Source organism: Ursus americanus, chromosome 9 (assembly GCF_024610735.1).
Source record: "Ursus americanus isolate L20-20 chromosome 9, mUrsAme1.1.p, whole genome shotgun sequence".
Lineage (NCBI taxonomy): Eukaryota > Metazoa > Chordata > Mammalia > Carnivora > Ursidae > Ursus > Ursus americanus.
Genome location: NC_142135.1, coordinates 64711106 through 64735236, shown reverse-complemented (window position 1 = coordinate 64735236; position 24131 = coordinate 64711106). Strand labels below are relative to the sequence as shown.

Below are 24131 nucleotides of genomic sequence, written 5' to 3'. Positions count from 1 at the left end.
ATGTTTCTCTTATATTTTCCATTTATTTTAAAAGGGACCTCCATTCTGTAAACTGACCTAGTTGAAATAAAATTGAAAGACATTTTTCATTATTTGTTTTCATAACCCAGCATCAGCATCATTATATTCAATCTAGTTCAGTTTATTTTACCTCTGAAACATGCATTTATTCCCATCACTTTTCTGACAGAGATGACTAGTTGCTCCTCTGTACCTACTTCCCCCTTGCTTCTCAGTAACAGTCCTTGATTTTTAACTAAACATGTGACTATCCACTACAAAGACTGCTTTCTCAGCCTTCCTTGTAGTTAGGTGTGACCATGTGACCATGTGACCAAAATCTCACCAGTAAGCTAAGTTTAAGGTATTCATTCAGAAAAGTGCCCTTAACAGGAATGACCAGACAATTTTGCTTCCCTCCTTCCCTTTTCCACTGCTTTGTAGACACTATGCCTGGAACCTAAGCAGCCATCTTAACATATATATCCCAAATACTACATTTAGTATCTGTTGTTTATATGAAATTCAAATTTAACTAGGGATCCTATATTTTTATTGCTAAATCTGGCAATTCCAGCTTAATTCCAACACAGTGTTTCATAAAGCTTACAGGAGAGGCAACTATAAAATTCTGGCTGCTCAGCAGTCCCCTTCAGAAACAAGCCACAAATTGTTCCTTCAACATTGGTTACCCATGTTGGTGTCTTGTGTACCTTGGCTGTACTAATTCGACCAGGGTTAACAGATGTAAAAGAGTCATGAGGTGGCCCTTAGTCTTTGAGGTGTGCAGATGTGGAAGTATGTTCAATATAGATAACATCTGGCCTAGTCATCTTTCTCTAGAAAATACTGATTGTGAAACAAATGGAGAGAGAAATACAAGCAGAAACAGAAGTGAAATCAGAGAGAGTACAGGGAGAGAGTGATACATTTGAGTCTCTAAAGTAAGAGCCATGACAATTCAGATGATGGGTCATCCTCCAAAGTTTCTGTCACCTCCCCAGGTGACCCTGATCTGCCAGGTGGTCAGAGATGCCACCCTCTTTCTCTGTTCTCTTTCTAATCTAATCTCAAATTCTGGCCCAATTTCTTTTGTGGCCTTCTCTTTTCACTTTAAAGAGCTCCTTTGAAAGTCACCAGAACTTGAATTCTGATATATCCCTCTACTTTTCAACATGTATGTCCTAATTCTCCTGCTCTGCCTTTGATAATACTAATACACTGGATTGAGACCTCCAAATCCACCTACTTATTCAGCAACATTTTGTTAAGTGCAAGTGTTGTCCATGGCACTATACTTGGCCTGCTGGAGCTATAAAAATGAATGAGATGACCCTTCCTTCAAAGAGCTGGGACTAAGAGAACAAAAAGGATTGACATCAGAGAGGAGAACAAAAAGAGGCCAGTCCATATGAGATTGTGGAGTGACAATGCGGAGATTATAAGCACATGCACTCATATGGCTTTAATTTTGTGAATTCCTGGGAGGCAAATAACATGCTGGAGAAAGAGATTACACTCTGGCTTCAGATGTTGGGAAACATTTGAAAGTACCCTTGTGAAAATGTCAAAGTGGACTCCGCACATTTTCCCCCCCAATATCAGGAAGTTCCTAAAATCAGATTTAATTACTCAAGCCTGAAAGATCCTATCAACTTTTGACATAAAATATAGATTGGGTTTTAAGCCATATCTATAACTAAATAATGACTGTGGTTATCTTTTCCCTCTTCTTCATGAGCTCTGTGTTGACTTTGTTTTCCCGTCCCCTTCTATAGAATTAAGACCGCCTCTGGGCAAAATTGTGAAGCAGAGGAAGGAAAGAAAAGGAAAGAAGAAAAGAACACGGATTGCGAGGACCTGCCAAGTGCCAGGTACTGCTTCATGTTTTACATGCATTGTCCCATCTAATCTTCAAAACCCATCTCGGATGTAGGTATTCTTCCCTTTTCCGTAACAGAAAGACAAAACTCACAGAGTTTCAGGGCACCTGTGATTAGTTTGCTCCTTCATTCCACTGTGAAGTTGCCGGTCCTGTCACTGTATCATCTTGCCTTCCTTAGAGTTTTCTTTCACTAACCCTTTACCATATCTGTTCAGTCGTTCTTACCTCTGTTTTTATGGATCCTGTTTTTGCCTTGAGCTGCCCATAACCAATGTACTCCGTGGTGACAAATGGGCCTCTACTTTGTACCTTGGCCTATGGCAGCCCTTGTCTAGCTCTGAGGCTAATCTCAGTTTGCCCGTCTGTAAAATGATACAAGACTACCTTCCCTATAGGTTTATGAGGATTAAGTTGTGAGGAATAAATATATGACCGTGGAAATGCCTGGAGCTTCTCCCTTTTCACACTTGAGCACCTTCTGCTCCACTGACATAATGTTTAAGTAGAAATGAGTTAATCAGACAAATTCAGCCTGGCTGAGGGGTTAACTTGTTGATATGCTACTTCCACCTAATTAAAATATAAAACGTGCCACTTTCTTGTTTCCTTAAGGTGGCTATTGTGATTGTGGCTGAGATAGCAGTAATGGTATATACTGAGACCTGAGACTGCTATAAGCCTGAAAGTTATTGTTCACTTGTCACATTGTAAGTAGTGAGGCATCTTAAATACCAGCCCTGAACCTGACTACAAATATCTTAAATTACAATTACTTCCTCTTATTCTGGCTTTCTTTACAATTTAAACAATGGTACTTATTTCCTCTTTAGTTTTCCCTTCTCCCAAAAAGCCAGTTTATAGTATTAACCTAGCACTCAGCTTCCACATATAGACATGGCAGGCAAAATGCTTATTAAATAAAATGCTGTTTAGTGAGCAGAGTGACCCAACAATAGAGAGTGTTGTTACAGTTAAATCTCTTTTTTATAAAGTACAATTTTAGGTAAGACAGGAATGTAATTATTTTGAAGCAGCTTTAAAAATGGTGGAACAGATGGCTCTGATTATCACCAAGAGGCAAGGAATAGATTAAATAGTTTTGTCATTTCTTGTTTAATAGTCTTGGCATTACTTATACACACTTGAGTTTTGACTACTCTGGCTTACAAATTCACAAATTCATGTTAAACCTTAGTTCATTCTCACGATCTGACCCTACTTCTTATGCCAGTATTCGAGATTTATTCTCTCTCTTTCTCTGACTCATTTACTGGCTTTTCCAACATTTCATTTCCCACTTAGCCCTTGAAACCAGATATCTGAGGACAGAAAGTACAAGGATTTCTCTGAGCATTCCTTTACATAAGAACCATTCCCCCTACCCTCACTCCCCAGCTACAGCAGAGCTCTGTTCACTAAAGGAAACTTTTATGATTCAAAAACTTTTCTTTTCTTTCTTTCTTTCTTTCTTTTTTTTTTTTGGATCAAGCCAGGCTGGTTCTTAGAAAAACAACAAATTGTCATGGTCCAAAATAAAATCTACCACACCACCTCTCTCCTGCCAGGTTCTGGTGTTTCTACCTGTTACAGGAGAAGTCCTGGGAAACAGACTCAGAGAGAGACTAGTGCAGGAATTTATTATTAGGGCAGACTTTCAGAATCAGGACCAGGGCGGGAGAGTGAAGCAAACACGTAGACAGACGGAGAGTTTGGGCTGGGATGCAGTTTCAACAAGACCCAGCCCCTAAGGATATCTAGAACTCAGATGGCCCTTCAGAATTTGTCCCAAAAAAAGGGTGAAGATTTAGATCTTTAGAGCACAATAGCAACAAGCCATTGCTTGTGGACTGCCCTCAGGATGGTGAGGAAGGTGACCTTAGACAAGGGAGTTCTCTTTAACTGAAGATAGTTTCTGAAAGCAGCTGGTGAACTCCTAGAATCTGGGAGCACAGGTCCTCCCATTCTGACAAAGAATCTGAGCAACACAACACAGTGCCCACTAAATACACGGTGTCTACTGTGGTGCCAGAGAAATATATCAGGGGCAGGGGCACCTGACTGGCCAGTTGGTAGAACATGCGACTCTTGATCTCAGGGTTGTGAGTTTGAGCCCCACATTGGTTGAAGAGATTACTTAAAAATAAAATCTTAAAAAAAAAAATATTTCAGGGGCAGATAGCACATCGATGGTGATGATTCTTGGATTCATTCATTTTGGAGTTGTTTTCTTTTTTACTAGCAGAACTATAGTAACACTAGCCTCTCAGCTTCTGAGATGATATAACAATGTTTATTAAATGATTCTAATCTTAAAGAAAAACTGTACACTATTTATGAGTCGAAGTTTTAGTACAATATTGCAACAAGGAAAGCCTCTAGGTCAATTCAACCATTTACTCTGATTAGGAACATTATAGAAAGAGAATGCTAGCTAACCATTATTAGATTAGCTACAAAAGGAAAACAACAGCTTAAGATAACTCGGCTCTTGGCTTATGGGTGACAGTCAACAAGGGTGAGTTTCCCCAAGTCCAAATCCCATGAAACTTTATCAGAAAACCACTTAAGCACATTTCAGGAATACTATGCTCTTCCTTTTCATTAGGCAAAAAGTTTATGCTGCAGATAAGATTCAGACAATTTTTCTTTTACACTACAAGTTATATTTCATTTACTCAGTCTATCACAGTGACCCTTCCTTCACAGAGTCCCATCCCTCTTATCAGGCTGGTTGCAACTTGGATTCATGATTGGCCCTTCCATACACACCCCATTCTTTAAAACCTGGGGGAAAAAAATCCACTCCTATTTTATCCCCCATTCCTCTCTGATTCCTCATTGTTTGCACTCTGTTTCCAAACTTCTCCCCATCCTTCTCCTAATTATTCAAGGCTCAACTGGGAAATGGTCAAATTCATTCCTGCAAGGTATTCTGAACCTTTTTTCTTATTTCCTCCTCCAGTTTTCTGATCATGAGCATTTCCATGGTTGATCCATTCCTTTTCCCTTTCTTCTCTGAAGTCTGACATTTTTTCCACCAAGATTGCCTTATTTTTATATTTATAAAAGCAGTTAATAATAGCAATTATGCATATACTGGAAGTTTTGAATATTCTGATTTATGAGCAAACCGTACACTACTACAAGAAGAAATTAATTGATTTGTAATAATTCTGAAAAGCAGTCTAATTGTTTGCTTACCAGGGTTGAAATACAACTTAAACGGGTATATACACACATAAGCCAGCATCAGCCAAGAGCTTCCTAACATCTATGGCTGCATGTGTGGAATCTGTTTTGACCCTATGGCAAATAGTAACCAGAAGGCTGAACTCTGTACCTTCACTTGTTTCTGTAAGAAGCCAAACACAGCAGGCAGTAAAGTCTTTGCTGCAAATTTATGAGATGTCATGTTGTACAGCATACCAAATTCCACACACACAAAATTCTCAACATTTTATGTCCCCAGCCTTCTCAGACCACATTGCAATAGGAAACATCTTTCTCTTCTCCCAGACAGGTCGACCCTCTCTAGTTCTACTTTCCCTCCAGAATTTTCCTCTTCAAATATCAAATAACCTCCTGCCTTTCTAATGCAAAACAATTCAACTCACATCTTTTATTTGAGCAAGCTGCTGGAGTCTCCTGTGTCTAGAAGCTATCAAAAAACTTTCTTCTGAACAATGAGCATGTATCATTTTCAAAATATAGTCATCATCTTCAACAACACCAATTTTAAAAAAAATTAAGTGAATTTAATCATTTTCTCTTTCAAGAATGTAAGTAGATGTTAGGGAAATTAGAGAAGAACAGTATCCTCTCTCTCCCATCCATAAAGACGCTCTAATGACAATGATTGTTCAATCAGGGTATATGTGAATTGACAAATATCAACATGTATCCCTTCTACATTTATAAATGCCTCAGAGAATCCCATTTATAGTCATACTATGTCTTTTCTTCACTTGTCCCTCAGGCTAGATTCTTGGTCTAGAAAAGTACAAGGACTGGTTTTCAGAGTTTCCTCCTCCCACCTGTGGGTATTGCATGACCCCCAAATCCTTTCTCTTTCCCCATCTCTATTTGCCTTCGCTTCTACATTACCCCAGCAATCTAAAAATCTATTCCTTATCTAGGTTTTCACTGACAGTCCCAGCAAAACACAGCCCTCTTGCATTGATACAACCCTCATGCCAAGCAAACATAGTATAATGCTTTAAGGAACTTTCTAATGCTCACACAGAAGTTGAGGTATATATTAGAATTCTACCTTCCTACTTTTCTCTGTATTTCTGTATTAGGAATCAGACATAATTATTTTGTAATTAGAAGTCTGAAAATGAACCAGCATAGGTCTTTTGAGTCAGTAAGGCATTTTGAAACATTATCTCATGTGATCATTTGACCTTCTAGTGAGATGAATATTATCTTCATTTTACACACATACCTGGAAACTCCCTGACAACAAGCACTGTGTCTGTCTGTATTTCACCAGTGTACACATAATGCTTGGCAGAGTATGTGACACTTTATAGATTCTCAATAAATATTTATTAAATGAATGAAAATTAGAAAACTAATATTAAGAAATAAAATGAAATTAATATTTATCGAGTACCCACTATGAGCTGATCACCAAGCTGAATAACTTCATATACCTTTTATCTATGCAATATTTCCATAAGCTTGACCAAGTTCAAGAGCCAGATTGTGGAAGCAGATGAATACTCATTTATTCATCTGAATATCAGTAGTACTTTTTCTACTGTATAGGTTTACCTCACTATATATAATGCATCTGTAGATCTCTTCTGGATCAATCTCCCTTACAATTTAGTTTCTTCTGGATCAATCTCCCTTACGATTTAGTTCCTTTTCTAAAAAATATTTCTAAATCTTGGGTAGATATTTGCACAACACTGAAGCTTTAATTTGAGGAAAACACCATGAATACAGAACTAACAGAGAGGGAGCAAGGGGTAGACTTAGTTGGTTATTTCTGAGAAGTAGAAAGAACAGTGCAGTCCACAGGGATAGATATTGGGACTGATCTTACTGAATTTTGTTTTGTTTTTCTAAAAAAATAATGTGCAGTAGAAGATTTTCAGACTTTACAAGAGTCTCATGCCAAGATAACAGAAATAAATAACAGTTGTCTCTCTTAAGGCTCAGTAAGATATCTGTTTTACAAAGAAAACATCTCAATTGTGTCTAGCAGGGGCCTCATCTTGACAGCTTCATTGTGTTTACTGCAAGGATTTATCAGTCTGGAGGACAAAAGAAAAAGAAAAAAAGGAGTGGTCTTGCCACCTGTCCACTTGGAAGAGATTTTGGGCCACATGATATACACAAACTTGTTCAGAGGGTAGAGTCTATAGGAGAGAGAAGGGATACTTTTGGGATTAGTAGTCATTCCTTTTTCCTATGTCTTTACCTCTCCTCTCACTTCCTTTGGAACTTGAGACAGAGCCTTAGAAAATGAAGGCTTTTAAAGGAGAAAAAAAGAACAATTATGCTAAAATTTCTGTAAGATACTAGTAGCACAATAACACAAAGTAGTATCATTTTGTCACCCACATGTCACATGTAATGACATGTAATGTAATCTTTCTTAATTCATGAAGCAGCAGCCTAGGAGCCCTAGACCCAGCTGACCAAAATCTGAAGGATAGAATTTTTCAGAGATAGAATTCTGAGATAGAATTCTGAAATGTAACTAGTGATCTCCAAAAACCCAAGTCCGTGATGCTGGATTCACTATTAATTTTTAGTCAGTATCTTACTTGCCTTCTCAGCAGTTCCTTCAGTCTCATGAAATACTTTCTTCTCCGCACCTGCGCAGTCCTGAGGGTTCTCTTACCTCTGGCTGCTTCTTAGTCTCCTTCATCAGTTATTCCTTTGCTTGATTTCCATGTCAAAGGGCTTGATCCCACATGTTACTCTGTCCTCCTACAAACTCTAAACAGAGAGAAAGGAATCTAAGCATACTGCTAAAGAAAGTCATGAAACCACAAAGGAGAAGTTCAGGAGGAGAAGAGAGGACTAGAGGAACAGCCAGAAAACAATTGACAAAATAGCAATATGTAGACCCCTATCAATAACTGCTTTAAGTCTAAATGAACCAAATTGTCCAATCAAAAGTCATAGAGTGACTGAATGGATAAAAGAAAAATAATCCACCTGTGTGTTGCCTACAAAAGACTCGCTTCAGGTATAGGGATACACAGAGACTGAAAGTGAAGAAGTGAAAATATATTCCTTGCAAATGGAAACCAAAAGAAAGCTGGGTTAGCTATTCTTATATCACACAAAATAGACTTTAAAACAAAGACTGTACTAAGTGCCCGAGAAGGACATTACATAATGATAAAGGGGTCAGTCCAACAAGAGGATTAACATTTGTAAATATTTAGCCACCCAACAAGGGGCACTTAAATATATAAAGTAAATATTAATAGACATAAAGGAATAAATAGCAATACAATAATAGTAGGGACTTTAATTTCAATTAAATCCAATTACATCAATGGATATAGATCATCCAAACTGAAAATCAATAAGGAAACAGCCTAAATTGGCACATTGGACCAGATGGACTTAACAGATAAATACAGAACATTCCATCCAAAAGCAAAAGAATACACATTCTTTTCAAGTGCACATGAAATATTTTCCAGGGTAAATCATATGTTGGGCCACAAAATAAGTCTTAATAAATTTAAAAAGAAGATGAACATCATACCAAGTATATTTTACAACAACAATGGTATGAATCTAGAAATCAATTATAAGAAGAAAAGAGGAAAATTTACAAATATATTGAGATTAAACATGTCACTAAATAATCAGTGGGTCAAAGAAGAAGTCAAAAGAGAAATAAAAAGAAATACCTTGAGACAAATGCAAATAGAAATGCAATATACTAAAAATTATGGGATGCAACAATAGCAGTTTTAAGAGGGAAGTTCATAGTGAAATTGCCTATATAAGGAATCAAGAAAAATCCCAAATATTAACAACCTAACTTTATGCCTCAAGGAACAAGAAAAGAAGAACAAATTAAGCCCAAAGTTAGTAGAAGAAAGGAAATAACAACAACAAAAAAAGACAGAAAAAAATGAAATAAAGACTAAAAGACAATAGAAAAGATCAATTAAACTAAAAGCTGGTTCTTTGAAAAGATAAACAAGATTGACAAGCCTTCAGGATGACTCACAAAGAAATGAAAGAGGAGACATTACAACTGATGCCACAGAAATACAGAGGATCATATGAAATTACTATGAACAATTATACACCAACAAATTTGACAATCTAGAAGAAATGGATAAATTCCTAGAAACATACACCTACCAAGTCTGAATCAGGAAGAAATAGAACATCTGAACAGAGTTATTATTGGTAAGGTGATTGAATCAGTAATCAAAATTCTCTCAACAAACAGAAGTCTAAGACCAGATGGCTTCACTGGTGAAGTCTATCAAACATTCAAAACAGAATTAATACCAATCCTTCTCAAACTCTTGTAAAAATACAAGAGGAAGGAACACTTTCAAATTCAATTTATGAGGCCAGCATTACCCTGATACCAAAACCAGACAAGGGTGCCACAAGAAAAGAAAATGACAGGCCACTCTCATGATTAACATTTCTGTTAATCAACAAAATGTTAACACACTGAATTCATCAATACATCAAAGGGATCATACACCATGATCTAGTCAAAATTTATTTCACGGATGCAAAGATGGTTCAACATCTGCAAATCAATGTGATAAACCAAATTGACAGAATCAAGGATACAAAATTATAATCATCTTAATAAATGTCAAAAAAGCATTTGACAAAATTCAACATTCATTTATGAGAAAAAGTCTAACAAAGTGGGTATAGAGGGAATGTACCTCAAAGTAATAAAGGCCATATATGACAAGCCTACAGGTAACATCATACTCAATGGTGAAAAGTTGAAAGTTTTTCCTCTAAAATCAGGAATAAAGCAAGGATTCAATATAGTATTGGAAATCCTAACCAGAGCAATTAGGCAAGAAAAAGAAATAAAAGTCATCCAATTTGGAAACAGAGAAGCAAACATTTCACTGTGGGCAGATGATATGATATTGTACATAGATAACCCAAAAGACTACACCAAAAAAACTATTAGAACTGATAAGTGAATTTCAGTGAAGCTGCAAGATTGAAAATCAATGTACAAAAATCTGTTGCATTTCTATACACTAATAATGAACTATCAGAAAAAGAAATTAAGAAAACAAATCCTATTTAAATTGCATAAAAAACAATCAGATACTTGGGAATAAATTTAACTAAGTAGGTAAAAGGCTGGTACACTGATAATTATAAGACATTAACAAAAGAAATATAGGAAGATGTAAATAAATGGGAAATATGTTCCATGCTCATGGATTGCGAGAATTAATATTGTTAAAATATCCATAGTGCCCAAATAAATTTACAGATTCAATGCAACCTCTATCAAAATTTCAATGGCATCTTTCACATAATAGAACAAAGAACCCTAAAATTTGTATGGAAACACAAAGGTCACACATTGCCAAAGCAAACATTTTGATTACATAGCTCCCTAAGAGCTTTATTATGAGATATAATTTATATATAATATTATTTTCCAGGTGTACAACATAATGATTTGATATTTGTAAGGAATTTTTATGGTGAGAATCAAGATTTTGTATTATAAACTTAAGTAGTTACAAAAAGGTAATTGTAGGTATATATTGTAAATATATAACTTTAAAAATGAAACTGTTCTATCACTTTAAAATGTATCCAGTGGAATTTAAATGCCACAGTGATTTGACACCCACCACAATCCATTTCTTAAAAATATTCTATAAGTAAAAAATTTTACCTTATTCTTTTAAAAAAGCAGTATGGTATTAGCATAAAAACAGGTTCATAGATCAACAGAACAGAATAAAGTTCAGAAATGAGCCCACACATATATGACCAATCAATTTATGATAAAGGAACCAAGAATACAGAATGGGGAATGGATAGTTTCTTCAATAAATATTGGGAAACCTGGATAGCCACATGTAAAAGAATGAAACTGCACCATTATCTTACACCATACACAAAAATTAAAGACTTGAATGCAATACCTGAAACCATAAAACTTCTAGAAGAAAACATAGGTGGTAAACTCCTTGACATCAGTCTTGGCAAAGATTTCTTGGATCTGACACCAAAAGCAATCAAAGCAAAAATAAATAAGTGGGGCTACATCAAATTAAAAAGATTCTGCACAGCAAAGGAAACCATCAACAAAATGAAAAGGCAACCTACTAACTGAATGGGGAAAATATTTGCAAATCTGATAAGGAGTTAATTTCGAAGTATATAAAGAACACATACAGTTCAATAGCAAAACAAACAAACAATCCAATTTAAAAATGGGCAAAAGATCTGAATAAACATTTTTTCAAAGAAGACATACAGATGACCAACAGGTACATGATGAGATATTCAACTTCACTAATCATCAGGGAAATGTAAATCAAAACCACAAGGAGATAATACCTCACACCTGTTAGAATGGCTATTATCAAACAGACAAGTATTTGCAAGGAGTGGAGAAAAGGGAACCTCTCTGTGTGTTGTTGGTGGGAATATAAACTGGTGTAGCCACTGTGAAAAACAGTATAGAGGTTCCTCAAGAATGAATGAATGAATGAATGAATGAATGAATGAATGAATGAATCTACCATATGATTCAGCAATTCCACTTCTGGGCATTTATTTGAAGAAAATGAAAACACTAATTTGAAAAGACATGCACCTCCATGTTCATTACAGTCTTATTTACAATAGCCAATATATAAAAACAACTTACGTGTCCATCAATGGATGAATGGATAAAGAAATGTGTTACGTGTGTGTGTGTGTGTGTGTGTGTGTGTGTGTGTGTGTGTGTCTGGAATTTAGTAATATATATATATATATATATATATATATGATTATTCAGCCATAAAAAAGAATGAAATCTTGTCATTCGTGGCAACATGGATGGACCTTCAGGGCATTATGCTAAGTGAAATGAGTCAGAGAGAGAAGATACAGTATGATCTCACTAATCTAAAAAATAAAATGAAAATAAAACCCAGTTCATAGATACAGAAAACAGATTGGTGGGAACAGATTGGTGGTTGCAGAGGCATGGGTGAGAGATGGGTGAAATAGATGAAGGGTGTCAAAAGGTACAAACTCCAAGTTGTAAAATAGGTAAGACATGGAGATATAATGTATAGCATGGTGATTATAGTTAGTAATACATTATTGCATTTTCGAAAGTTGCTAAGAGAGTGGGTCTTAGAAGTTCTCATCACAAGGAAAATAATTTTTTGTAACTATGTATGGTAATCATTGTTAACTGGACTATTGTCATCATTTTGATCCTTGTTATGATCGTTTGTGATATACAAATATTGAATCATTATGTTGTATGCCTGAAACTAATATAATGTTAAATATCAACTGTACCTTAATTGAAAACAAAACAAAACAAAACCTCTAAATAGGTAAGCTTTAAAAACCAGATCTATGTAATAGTTCCTTAATATGTATCTCCAGACTTCTCTGATAGCCACATGTTACACTGCCTGTTAAACAGCCCACATGGTTGTTTCACAAGCATCTGGAATTTAGCGTGTCTAAACAACTCTTAATCATAGCCACCACATCCACTCCTTTTCCTAGGTCACCAGGATCCATTTAGTTACTTGTGCCCAAAACCCATCAGCCCTGCTTCTAAGTCATGTATATTCTATCTTTAAACACATCTTAAATATGTCTCTTCCATCTCTATGGCCATCACAAGATGACATCATCCAGTCTTGCCTGGACTCCTGCAATAACCTCCAAACTGATGTCCTCAGATTTGCTCTCACCCCATTCATTCATCCATTCTCCATACTGAAATCATAGCGATTTTTAAAAAAGATTTATTTGTTTATTTGAGAGAGAGAGCACACATGAGTGGGGGGAGGGGCAGCAGGAGAGAATCATCAAGCAGACTCCCCACTGAGTGGGGAGCCCAATGTGGGGCTCGATCCCATTACCCATGAGATCATGACATGAGTTGAAACCAAGAGTCCAACACTTAACCAGCTGAGCCAGGCACCCCAATCATAGCGATCTTTTTAGAGCAAATCTAATTATGTCACTATAATATTTTAAATCACTACAGTGTCATAACACTGTTTTTTGGATAAAACCCAAAATCCTTCACCTTCATGGTCCTCAGCAACTAAACCCTAGCTTATCTTTCCTCACTAGCACCCACAGCACTCTAATACTGACTCACATTTGGTTCCTTTAATGATCCTGGTTCTCTTTAAGCCTTTATTCATAATCTTTCTCCCTGTTGCAATCTGACATCCACCCCTTCATGGACTAGCTAAATTCTAATTCTCCTTCTGAATTGAAAGTAAGCATTGTTTACTTAGGGAAACTGTTCTTGATTCCTTAAACTACCTCAGTCCAATCTCTTCTTTGCCTACTTAGAATATTGGACTTCATGTTTTTAAGATTTATTTATTTATTTTAGAGAGCGAGATCATGTGGTGGGAGGAAGGCACAGAGGGAGAAGGAGAGAGAGTCTCAAGCAGACTCTGCACTTAGCGCAGAGCCTGACTCGGAGCTTGATCTCATGAACCCAAATTCACAACCTGAGCCAAAACCAAGACTTGGACACTTAACGGACTGCACCACCCAGGAACCCCAGAATATTGGACTTCATTTTGATAGCACTTAGAACATTGTCATTACATAGTAATTCATTGTAATGAACTGTTGAAAGTTTTTTCCACCAGAATGTCAGCTTCTGAAAGTAGGGACTCTGTCTGTCTACTGCTATATCCTTACACAGGATCTTCAATATGGTTGGCACTTAACACATACTTGTGGGTAGATTATTAGTTAATTAATGAAATAATTCAGTATTTATTAACCACTTACGTTCCACTTACTGTTCGAAGTTCTTTTATGCATATTTTCATTTAACCTCACAACAACCCTGTTGGATACGTACTTTTATAGTCTATATTTTACATATGAAGAAAACAGGTATGGAAAGAATAGTAACTTGCAGATGTATAATTTCCATCCCTGCCACCATGCCCATTTTATTCACAAATTCAGTGGCCAAGGATAGGAATAGCTGAGGAAAGTGGCTATTAAGATTCTCCTTTGCAGAGGTTGCTCTTTGGGAAGCGTTAACAAGGAACAAAAACATGTTTACATTTTATGCCCATTTGGAGAAGTTTATCTACATACCTCTTCTTTACACCATCTTGTCAGCAAACTTTTGATCATTTTCCTTCTAAATACTGACTGTACAACTGAAGTATTATCCACTGCCCATGCATCAATGTAGACCTGCATTTGTGGTCATCTCTTCTTCCAGGGAGAAAAAACCACTGGGCGCATTGCCTGAAGCTCTGCCCATCTGGAGAATTTCCCTTCACAACTACTTTTTAGGGCCACTTCTGAATGGGGCTAGAGTATTCCAGCTGTTTACTTTTGGGTAGTGCCACCATATCATGCAGCATTCTCTGTAAAGTAGGCTGAGATTTTTTTTTTTCCCTTATGAAGTCATCAGATCATAGAAAATATTTGTGGGTTGAGACAGGAGGTAATGTAGTGGCAATATGAGACTTGGAAGTCCGAGACACTTGCTTAGAGAATTAACTTGTGCTTTTAAGATTTTCTTGAGCCCAGTAATGAACAGTTCTGTTTGATGATGGAGAGCTGCTGTGTATGTCCAACTTTATGGTTTAGTGAGTCAGACCCTGTTCAATTTGGGAAGCTCAGTTTGCATGGTAATTTGGTAGCCTCCATCAAGTGTTTTGTTTCCATGAGAACCCTGAGGCTAGCCAAAGATTGTTTCTCAATAGGAGAATAGTTATGTGCAGAGAGTGGTGGCTTTGCTTTGAAATCTTCAAGGTTTGCTTTGTGATTCATCTTTAGAGACCTTCCAGTAGCTGCATACAACAACTCTATCTTCCACAGACACTTCAGAACCGTCAGATCACCTGGGTCAAACGAGCAAAGTAAGAGAGCCACTTGCATAACAGCTTGAACCCGTTCATAACTTTGTTTTGCTTTTGATCTTAGTCAAAACTGGAAGTCTTCTGGGTTACTCAGTAAATAGATTGTGGTATGAGACCCAAGTGAGAATATGCTGCTTCAAAAATCCGAAAAGGCCCAAAAGGTAGGAGAAGTCAGTTGCAGCAACTTGTCCTTCTTGATCCCTGGTAACTATACCCCTAAAAATTCCATCCAGGGGGTATACATATGTCTAATAATGTCTAGAAAGGTTTGATTTCCTCTTCACAAGGTCCAATCAGCATGATAACATCAATGTAGTGGACCAATGTGTTATCTTGTGAATGAAGAAACAATAAAGGTCTCTTTGACTGGATTATGATTATGACAAGGGCTGGAGATTTGATATAGGTAAGACAGTTAACACTTATTGCTGGCCCTTCTAGGTGAAAGCAAACTGCATTTGCCAGATTAATAGCTACCATGCCAGGGGATATGTTGATGTGCTGCAATGATTAAACCACATGTAGAAAAGCAGCTGCAATTTAAATCATCACCTAATTAAACTTGTACTATGCTCTTGTTGTTCTTTAAGATTAATCTGTCCTCTGCACAGTCCACATAGGCAAATTAAGTGGAGATATGGTAGGAAGCACCATTCTTGCATTCCTTATTTTCTTGATAAGGTATTAATATCTGCTAATATCCCTCTGTAAATGTGGCATTACTTTTGGTTTGCTTTTTTTGTTAAATAGAGGTAGTCTTAGAGATTTTCACTCAACTTTTCCTACCATATCAACCTTCAGTCTCCAGGTCAAGGAGCCAATGAGGGGATTCTGCAAATTGTTGAGTATATTTCTTTTTTTTTTTTTAAGATTTTATTTGTTTATTTGTCAGAGACACAGAGAGAGAGTACACAAGCAGGGGGAGCAGCAGGCAGAGGGAGAAGAAGGCTCCCTACTGAGCAAGGACCCCTATGTGGGACTCAATCCCAGGACCCTGAGATTATGACCTGAGCCAAAGGGAGACACTTAACCGACTGAGCCACCCAGGCATCCCGAGTGTATTTATTCTAATTATGCATTATGTAAGTGAGGAAACAACCACTGGGTGCATTTATTTAGGGAGCCCCCTATAAGATGGATGCAAGCCAAACTCCATTAATCTTTTGATTTCTGTAATTGTCTAGTAATTTCTTTTTCACCAAGCACAGTGGCTGTATGTCCCTTTGAAAACAGGCTAGGAAGAAGATTTACAATATAAACTTTTGGCAGTATAGCAGGGCTTTTCCTTCAGGGGATTTGGCCTATTTATCATTAAATTGGCTTGAATCTGAAAACTGGTTCAAATTAAAAAATTGGTTGGGGAACCATAGTTTGTGGTAAATCAAGTCAGACTTTTAGATTTAGAACTTTTCTGCTTATAAAAATCAATAAAGACTTTGGTAGGTTAACCATCTATCTTTTCTGGGAATACTATAATTACTTACCTGACACAAAGATCTCTGTGCATTAAGATATTCTGGTTTTGATATATTGTGGTAATTCTGACTTCATAGAATGAATTAGAAAGCATTCCCTCTGCTTCTGTATTTGACAGAGACTGTAGAGAATTGGCATAATTTCTTCCTTAACTGTTTGGTAGACTTCACCAGTAAACTCATCAGGGCCTGGTGCTATCTGTTTTGGAAGATTATTAATTATCAAGTCAAATTCTCTAATAGATACAGGCCAATCAGATTGTCTGTTTCTTCTGTTTGAGTTTCGATAGACTCTGTCCTGCAAAGAATTAGTACATTCCATTAAGGTTATCAAATTTGTGGGTGTAGAGCTTTATAAACTCTTTATTTCTTGATTATGCTTTTAATATTCATGAAATCTATATTAATGTCCCCCTTTCATTTTTTATATTAGTAATTTGCGTCTTCTTTCTTTTTTTATTTAATTAATCTAGAATTTAGAGGTTTATCAATTTTATTGATTTCTTCAAAACACGAGATTTTGATTTTATTGATTTTCTCTGTTGATTTTCTATTTTCGATTTCATTGATTTCTATTCTAATCTTACTTATTTTCTTCTGCTTACTTTGGATTTAATTTGCTCTTCTTTTTTCTAGATACCTAAGGTGAATCTAGTTTCCTTAGATGATTAATTTTGGATCTTTTTTCTTTTCTAATATACACTTTAATGCTGTAAGTTCTCCTCTAAACACTGTTTTTGCCACACCCCACAATTTTGATAGCTGTGTTTCTGTTTTCACTTACTTCAAAATATTTTTAAATTTCTCATGAGATGTCCTTTTTGACCATGTGTCATTTAGAAGTGTATTGTTTAATCTCCAAGTATTTGAGGATTTTCCGGCTATCATTCTGTTATTGATCTAGTTTAATTCCACTGTGATGTGAGAGCTGACATTGTAAGATTTCTATTTTTTTAAATTGTTGAGGTATATTTAAGTATATTACTTTTAATTTATATCTGTCTTTATATGTAAAGTGAATTTGCTGTAAACAATATATAGTTGAGTCTTGTTTTCTGATCCACCCTGACAATATCTGTCTTTCAGTCGGTGTATTTAGATCATTATTATAATGGTCTAAAGTGATTATTGATATAGATGGATCAATTTCTACTATATTTGTTACTGTTTTATATTTGTTGCTTTTGTTCTGTTGCTATTTTGTTCTCTACTCTCTCTACCCCTTTTGAAGTTTTTTTTTTTTTTAAGATTTTATTTATGTATTTCAGAGAGAGAGAGAGAGAGAGCACACAAGCCAGGGGAGGGGCAAGGGGAGAGGGAGAAGCAGGCCCCCCACTTAGCAGGGAGCCCAATGCAGGGCACCATCCCAGGGCCCTGGGATCATGACCTGAGCCAAAGGCAGATGCTTAACTGACTGAGCTACCCAGGTGCCCCCCACCTTTTGAAGTTTTAGTTGAACATTTTATATTATCCCATTTTCTCTGCTCTCTTAGCATATCAGTTATACCTCTTTCATTACTTTATTCAGCAGTTACCCTAGAATTTGCAACTCATTCAAGTCCACTTTCAAATAACACTATTCCACTTCACAAGTAGTGTGAGTGCTTTAGAATAAAATAATCTTAACTCTCCCTCCCATCCTTTGATGTGTATGGTCCATCCTTATGAGTTGTGCTTTGTAGCTGGACTTTTGGAGCCATCTGGGCTTTGAATCTGTTTATAGAGCTAGAAGCAATGGGAGGTGATGAGAGTTGATGCTAAGGAGGATCTGCAGGACTGAGACTAAGAGATCTTTTATAATTACTTTAGACAGAGGAGACTGATCTCAGAAAATTGTGGAAATTCTGATTTAATTGTCAAAGGGAACTGCAAAATTTGGGTGTACAAAATCCTCGGCTTTATTGGAATTTGCCTATATGCCCTCCTCTCAAATTTTGGGGTTTCATTCTTTTCCAGTCAATTCCCTAAGAGACCCTGAGAAGTTATGAATTAAATTTGTATTGTAATTCAGCCATCCACTGGATTAAATTTTGGATTTGGTTTTTAGAAATTTCAATTCTGTGGCTACAGAAGATAAAAGTTACCTTCAGGGCCGTTATAGATTTTTGGTTCCCTATCAAGACCTTGAGTTAGAATTTTAAAGCCTTAATCTCATTTTTTCCCCTCCACGTCCTCCAGCACATTTAGAACCAACCAAATCAATCTGTGGTAAATTTACTCATATTTCCACTAAGTTTTTCTGTGGCAGCAACCACTTGAACATGCAAGGTCCTTCCAAGTGTCTATAGGTGACACTTCAAGTAATGTTTTCACTGCATGCCATGGACAACCATTGCCCCATTTGCCACTGGCAACAGGATTCTAATTTTCTTTAAATCTAGCCAGATCAGAGAAGCAATTCCAGATTCCCAGTACTAAGATTCTAATACTCTGGAATTATTTTAGGTAACAATAATTGTGTCGGTGAAGAAGTATAGCCGTCATGCATATTATAAGAATAAGAGATTTATTATGGGAATTAAACTTTACACAATTGTGGGATGAGGTACAGAAGTGAAAGTACAGAAGGGAAATTTGGAGGAGAGAAGGAAACACTAACCAGCCTCCCAAAGCGCTATGGCAGGTGGACTCCACATATAGAGATCTCCTGAAGCCAAACACATATGCCAGAGTGGACTGAGAGGGGGAGCTCATGCAGAGGTATATAGGAAGCTCTGGCCTCTCTACAGTGATTGCTTTTGTGAGTCTTCAGCCAAGCAGTTGTGGTGGTCTTGGGGCCCCTGTGGGTCAGTTCCACAGGGTCAGTGAGCTGAACAGGAAGTGAAGTGGAGTGAGGTAAATCTGGGAAAGTGAAGGTGCAGTGAGAAATTTAGAGGATCAGAGTCAAACAGACCCTCCTGGTTTCATCAATTACTATTGTGGACTTGGAAACATTAATTAACTTCTGTAACTATCTAGATTTCTAGTTGTAAACATATGTGAAATATTTACCTTTAGGGGTTACTTGCATGTCCCTAACATTTTTTGGAAACATTTTTGTTTTTACATTTTTGTCCATTTTTAAATTGGCAGTGAAATTTTTTCATCATAAGTTAAATTAATTTCAAAAGCTATGACTTTTGGCATACCTTAATTATTGACATTTGATATAAAAATTGTAATATTCTTTTCAACATGTCTATTCAATGTAATTTAAATACTACAGTGACGTAGTATATCTATTCGATATAATTTAAATACTATACTTTATGCCCACCATCATCAGTTTTTAAAAATACACGAATAGCTCTTTTTTAACAACCAGAAATTTTACATTGTTCCATTTTCTCCTTGAACTCATATTTCCATTCCATTTCTCTCACAGAATTTTATCCTAACATAATACATTTTTATGCTTGGAGGTCTTTTATTAATCACAATTTATATCTTTCTGCTATAAAAATATGTATATAAATTGAAATTCATTTTTTATATTCTCAGTGACCAGAGGACCTAAATGTTATTTTCCCTTCATCTGGATTAAGTTATCATTATAATTATTATTGGCACATTATTAATCAAAGAAACTTAAATATATTACAGAAATTGATAGATAAACCTAAAAACTAAAGTTTAATTAGAAATGCACCTTTTAGGGGCACCTGGGTGGCTCAGTCAGTTAAGCATCTGTCTTCAGCTCGGGTCATGATCCCGGAGTCCTGGGATGGAGCCCCACGTTGGGCTCCCTGATCAGCAGGGAGCCTGCTTCTCCCTCTCCTTCTGCCTCTCCTCCCGCTGGTGCGCTCTCTCTTTCTCTGTCTTGTGCTTCTCTAACCCTCTCTCTCAAATAACTGAATTAATAAAATCTTTAAAAAAAAAGAAATGCACATTTTAGTATGTGTAATACATATGAATGTATATGCATGTATAACTCTTCTCTAACAATAAGAAACTTGCATCCCATCAATGTATTTACTCATTTGATCCATCCCACTTATATGCAAACAACCTCCCATTACCAACACCAACATTCCCCACTCCCACAACCTTCTCATATACCTCTTAGCTCTGACAATCCACATATGGCCAGTGTGCAGATGCCATCTTCACCTTGCTTAAACACTCAGTGCTGGGCTTGCACACCTGCTTCCCCTATCTGTATTATTTTGCCCTGCCATACCTACTGGTTTTTGAACTAAATCATTCTGAAATGAAAGATAGGGTGGGGAAAGAGCATGCATTTTTATAAATCTTAACTCTTTTTATTCTGAGATAGATTATAGATAGATAGAATCTATCTATGAGCTTTTCACCTAGATGAAATAACCTAGAATGCCCTTCAATATTTACCAGCACTCTTTTATTGCTTTTCTCTGAGAATTTTCGTCAGAAAAATCAAAAGAAATCATACAATCAAATCAAAGAAATCAACAAAATCAACAAAGAAATCAAAGAAATCAACAATTTCTTTGGCAAGAATTGGAGAGATAGAAGAAGATAGATCTTTAGAAGAAAATGGTCGCTGCTCCTTTAACCTAACTCTACAAATATATCTGATTTTAGAATATTCCAACACAGGCAAAATACCCCATTTCTAATGCCCCACTTTGTCTAGAACAGTAAAGTGTGTGAGAAAGAAAAGACAAAAGCCTTATCAAAAGCTTATGTTGACTTAAAGATTTCAGACACTTTTTGATAAGAGTTGGGGGGGGGTTAAAACACAACCATTTCTATTGTAATATGGGGGAAGCTTGGTTGTGAGAAGGGAAGTTAGAAAATATAAACCAAATTGATGCCTTGACCACAGGCCTATTCTCAGGGCAGATCAATTTTGGCAAAAAGTAGAAGTTGAGAATATGAAAATGGATTTTCTTAAGTCTTTCACTGCCTACAAAGTTCTTAGAAAACCTTCATGGATCCTCAGAGAGACATGTACCAAATTTGGTAATTATTGGCCAATGTACTTGTCTTAGTTTGGATTGCTGTAACAAAGTGCAGCAGACTGGGTAGCTTATAAACAACAGAAATTTATTTCTCAGTTCTGGAGACTGAAAATCTAAGATCAGCATTGTTGGATTCTGATGCTGTAGACTGTCAGATTTTTGCTGTATCCTCATATAGCGAAAAAGAGTTTTTCTGGCCTCGCCTTATAAGGGCACTAATCCCATTTTTTAAGGCTGTCTCCTCATAACCAAATTACCTCCTAAATGCCCCAACTCCAAATATTATCATATTGGGGATTTGATTTCAACATATGAATTTTGAGGGAGACACAAACATTTCGTTCATAACAGTACTCAAAAAATTAAAAGTAGCAATTACTTTTAGTGAACCAATGGTTTTGAGAAAACAAAATAAATCATGCAAATAATCCAGTAATGTGCACAGGTGAGAATGAAAAGTGTGTTAAAATGTTATTCAGCCATGAGAATAAGTAGGAATTAGGCATAAATTACACTTTTATAAATAGAACATGTAATGGGAACTGCAAAAGTCATTTTTTAAAAATTCTAATTTTTTTTGCTTTTTTAAATCCAATTTTTATATTAATACTCAGCTCATCTCTGTTATATTATTTGGGACGTTTAATGAAAATATCTCAACTGTTTCAATTTAAAATGTAAATTACTCTTTGAATCTTAAAGGCAGGAAGTATTTTCAGGGGTTGGGGTATACCTATTCACTCATGTTGTTTCATCATTTGGCAAATAGTTAAATGCCTACCAAGAGCTCAATACAGAGCCAAGCACCGGAGATGTAATAGTGAGTGAAATTAGAAATGATGCCTGCATCCATGGAGATACAGTCTAGAACCCTTTGGCTAAAGCAAAAGGAACCATAACTTAAGTAAGAAAATGAGATCTATCTGCAGAATATACATTAGCTTGTCAAAATAGAAGACAGGATCTAGAGTTTCTCTGCGGCTTTCAGCTTTGGGAAACTGAGAGCACTCTTTTTTAGATGACTTCATTGGATCAACCAGCCACAAATGTCTGCATGTATAGGTCTTTGCTCTAATTTAAATTCCTCAGAGGGCACCTGGGTGGCTCAGATGGTTGAGCATCTGACTCTTGGTTTTGGCTCAGGTCATGATCTCAGGGTAGTGAGATTGAGCCCTTTGTCCGGCTCTGGCTCGGCCAGGAGTCTGCTTGAGATTCCTTCTCTCCCTCTCCCTCTGCCCTACCCCCCACTCATGCAGTTTCTCTCTCTAAAATAAATAAATAAATAAATAAATAAATAAATAAATAAATAAATAAATAACTCTTTAATTTAAATCCCTCAGAGGTGAGTATAGTTGATGTAGCTTGTAGTTCCCACCTTTGGGAATAGTTGTGTAACTGTAATTGGTAGCTGCACCATAATCACAAAGAATGAAGTTCCTTAAAGGTTAAAAAAAAGGAGGTGAGGTTTGGGGGTCTACTGGAAGAAAGAGAGAAGAAAGTATATTGAGGGTAGGAATGTCCACTCCAGTTTTCCACGATGAACCAAAATCTGTATGTGGTTCATCTTCCTATATAAAAGTTACCTTACTAGTTTCTATTAGTTTAAAATTTTAAGCTCTGATTCAGCACCTACAATGTTGTTTTTCTCCTTCCCTTTTCTTCTTTTCTTCTCCTATCCTTTCCTGTTTCTCTTTCTGCCTCTCTCTCTTTTTCTTTTCTTTTTTTTTAAGATTTATTAATCTATCTTAGAGAGAGAGAGAAAGAGAGAAAGCACACAGAAGCGGTGTGAGAGGCAGTGGGAGAGGGAGAGAAGCAGACTCCCTGCTGAGCACAGAGCCCAGTGTGGGGCTCAATCCTGTGATACTGAGATCATGACTGGAGCTGAAACCAGGAGTTGGATGCTCAACCAACTGAGACACCAGGCATCACTCTTTCTTTTTATATAGCCATACTGAGCAGCTTTCCTTAGGGTACTCTTAATCATCTTTATATAAAATTCATTTAAAAGTCAATATTGTAAGGGCGCCTGGGTGGCACAGTCGTTAAGCGTCTGCCTTCGGCTCAGGGCGTGATCCCAGTGTTGTGGGATCGAGCCCCACATCAGGCTCCTCCGCTATGAGCCTGCTTCTTCCTCTCCCACTCCCCCTGCTTGTGTTCCCTCTCTCGCTGGCTGTCTCTATCTCTGTCAAATAAAAAAAAAAGTCAATATTGTAATATTTTTCTATAATTGTAATAATTAAAATAGAGCTATAATAATTTACAGCTTTGTAGAAATATATATATACTTATGCATATATATATATATATACATATATACATACACTTGCTGTACAGTGCACATGTGAATGCAATTTTCACTGTGAAATGCATTACATAGAGAAGCAGCTCAATCACCAACCAGTGCCTGAACTTTGTAATATCTACACTTGTGGCCTATTAATGTCTAGAGTGAAAGAAATGCTTCATGGGAACTGTAGAGGTTTAAAAAAGTGAGGATGGTCCAAGGAAAGTGGTGGGATCCAGCATATAAAACACTAGTCTCCTTTTACTGCACCCTGTGGCCATACAATGTTTTGTTTTGTTTTTTTTACCATGATGTCATCCAAAAAAAATTTTGTGCGGTTTTTGTTTTGCTCTGTTGATAATCATTCCAGGATCTCTGGAGGCTAATTAATTGACCTCAACTTAGAACCTTTGCACTGTCTTTTACTTTTACTATGTATCCGTGATGACAAATTTCGGACATTGAATTGAT

The 24131-nt window shown here is 36.5% G+C and overlaps 1 protein-coding gene across 2 annotated transcripts in view; it reads left to right on the top strand.

Moving 5' to 3' along the window:
• The window catches only part of LOC148109489 (uncharacterized), a 228587-nt gene that overhangs the window by 2361 nt on the left and 202095 nt on the right, over positions 1-24131 (top strand). Inside the window, exon 2 of one of the 2 annotated variants that reach the window (XR_015725839.1) lies at positions 1779-3353. Coding sequence is in view for 1 of the 2 variants with exons in the window: in XM_087864863.1 (XP_087720989.1) it covers positions 1779-1874 (96 nt within the window). In the remaining variant the exon portion in view is untranslated. Of the gene's footprint in view, positions 1-1778; positions 3354-24131 lie in introns of those variants that run through there. The other variant, XM_087864863.1, reaches the window with a different exon arrangement.